At 44.5% G+C, this 2582-nt stretch overlaps 1 protein-coding gene across 1 annotated transcript; it reads left to right on the forward strand.

The window, feature by feature from the left end:
• Positions 1 to 1496: 1496 nt before the first annotated feature.
• EMH_0074560 (uncharacterized protein) lies at positions 1497 to 2231 on the forward strand (the record flags this gene model as incomplete). The annotated part of the gene is made up of 1 exon (XM_013499482.1): positions 1497 to 2231. One exon carries the CDS (start codon positions 1497 to 1499, stop codon positions 2229 to 2231), a length of 735 nt encoding a protein of 244 aa, XP_013354936.1.
• Positions 2232 to 2582: the final 351 nt, after the last annotated feature.

Here is a 2582-nt window from a genome sequence, read left to right on the forward strand (position 1 = left end):
GCAGATTGCTGCAGCAGCAGCTCATGGAGCCAACTGCCCTCCCACATGTACTGCCGTGTTAGCAGGCCCTTCATATCCAATGCAATCCACTCGCTGCTGCTGCTGCTGCTGCTGTTGCTGCTGCTGCTGCTGCTGCTGGGGGGAGGTATGAGGGGCAGCAGGCCTGCTGCTGCCAGCGCTGAGTGGGGGAGGAGACAGCCGCGCAGAGAGGAGAGATAAGGGGCCCCAACAGAGGAGACAGCTGAGATAGGGAGACAGACAGAAACAGCAAAAAAAGAAAAAAAATAAAAGAAACAGAATGCAGCAGCACATGCAACGGAGACAGCTGAAGACAAACCGAGATGAAAAAAAAAAAGAAAAAAAAAATAAAAAATAAAAAATAAAATAAATAATACAAAAGAGATAAAAAACACAGCAAGCAGAGACAAACTATAAAAGGAGACAAACTGCAGTAGATAAACAAAGACAACCAAAGAGAGACACAACACAAAAAATTCAGAGAGTCATAGAGAAACAAAAGAAGACAGAGGAGACAGTTATATATATATATATATATATATATATATATATATATATATATATATATATATATATAATCATAAAAAGAAGAAAATACAGACAAACAAAAAAAACAAAAAAGAAGAAAAGCAAAATATCATCACCAAGACATGCCTGAGATATCCTTCTGAAAAAAGAAATTAACAACTCCTTTGCTCCCCCCTTGCTGCTGCTGCTGCTGTTGCTGCTGCTGCTGCTGCTGCTGCTGCTGCTGCTGCTGCTGCTGCCGTTGCTGGTGCTGCTGCTGGATGGATGCAGGCAAGCCACGGACTAGAGCCTGCAGAGACAGCACGCAAGTGTCTCCTCAAGGGGGACCTTAAAAGGAGACAGAAACGGAGACAGAGAGACAAGCAGCTGCAATATATATATATATATATACATATATATATATATATATATATATATATATAAAGAGAGAGCAGCAGCAGAGATGAGCGGTACAGTGGGTAGAAGTAAAGAGAGAAAGGAGACAGCAACAAACGGAGACAGTCGCATGATAGAGACAAAAAAGAGAGACAGGAGACAGATGATAAAACAAGAAAAGCAGAGAAGCAGATAGTACACAGAAAGGAGACAAACGGAGACAGATACAAACAAAAAAAACAAACAAGAAAACAACAGAGACAAAGAGGAGAACGAAGCAAAAAACAAAACAGAAAAAAAAAAGAAAAAACAAACAAACAAAAGCAGCAAAGCAACAAAGGAAAGAGAAAGGATACAAGTGAGTGTAAAAAAAAATATAAAAAACATCAAAAAAAGGAGACAGAAGAAACAACAAAAAGGAGACAGCAGAAACAACAAAAAGGAGACAGCAGAAACAAGAAAAAGGAGACAGTTAAACCCCACAAGAAGGAGTTCTGCTTGAGCAGCGCATGCAGCCCCAGCTAAATGTTTATTTGTTATTTTTATATTTTCTATTAATTTATAAAACTCTGCTGATGAGCTCAAACAACGCGAGTGCTTCTGTCCCTGCGGAGACACCCCACAAAGGAGACAGACACCACAACCTCAGCATACACCTGAAGCTCAGCATACACCTCAAGCTCAGCATACACCTGAAGCTCAGCATACACCTGAAGCTCAGCATACACCTGAAGCTCAGCATACACCTCAAGCTCAGCATACACCTGAAGCTGAGCATACACCCCAAGCTCAGCATACACCTGAAGCTCAGCATACACCTGAAGCTCAGCATACACCTCAAGAAAAAGAGAAAGAAGTTCAGGAGACAGTTGGTGCAGCAACAAAGAAACTCAATATACACCCGAAAGGAGACAAAGAGGGATAGAGATGCTCCTAAAAGGAGACAAACAAAGCTGACTATACACCTGAGAGGAGACAGAGCAACTCAGTATACACCTGGGAGGAGACACATCACTCCATTGAAGCAGCAGGGGGCAGAGCAGCAGCAGCAGCAGCAAGAACAGCAGCAGCAGGGAAAGCAGCATCACGAGCCGCAGCACGTGGAGGACAGCAGCAGCAACCGAAGCAGCAGCAGCAGCAGCAGAAGCAGCAGCATGAAGCGCAGCAGCAGCAACAAGAGCAGCAGCAAGTCGAGCATCAGCAGCAGCAGCAGCAGCAGCAGCAGCATCAGCAGCAGCAGCAGCAGCATCTGCTGCTGCAGTAGCAGCAGATGCTGTAGATACCTGCATGCATGCGATGATAGTATCTAGCGAGTGCTGCTGCAGCAGCTGTCTCTCTATCTTATATAAAACAGCAGCAGCAGCACGAGCCAGGGCCTTCCACCCAGCAGCAAAGAAACAATCGAGGAGACACCCCAACAGAGACAAATCCAAAAAAGCTGAGAAACTCGTCAGCAACCACTACAAGGAGACAGCAGCAAAACAAGAGGAGACAGCAGCAACAATAAAAAGGAGACAGCAGGAGACAGCAGCAACAAAAGAGGAGACAGCAGCAACCACTACAAGGAGACAGCAGCACACAGCAGCAAAAGAAGAGACAGCAGCAACAAATAAAAAGGAGACAGCAGCAGACAGCAACAAAAGAGGAGACAGCAGCAACAA

Source organism: Eimeria mitis, genomic scaffold (assembly GCF_000499745.2).
Source record: "Eimeria mitis Houghton genomic scaffold, Emh_scaff4363, whole genome shotgun sequence".
NCBI lineage: Eukaryota > Apicomplexa > Conoidasida > Eucoccidiorida > Eimeriidae > Eimeria > Eimeria mitis.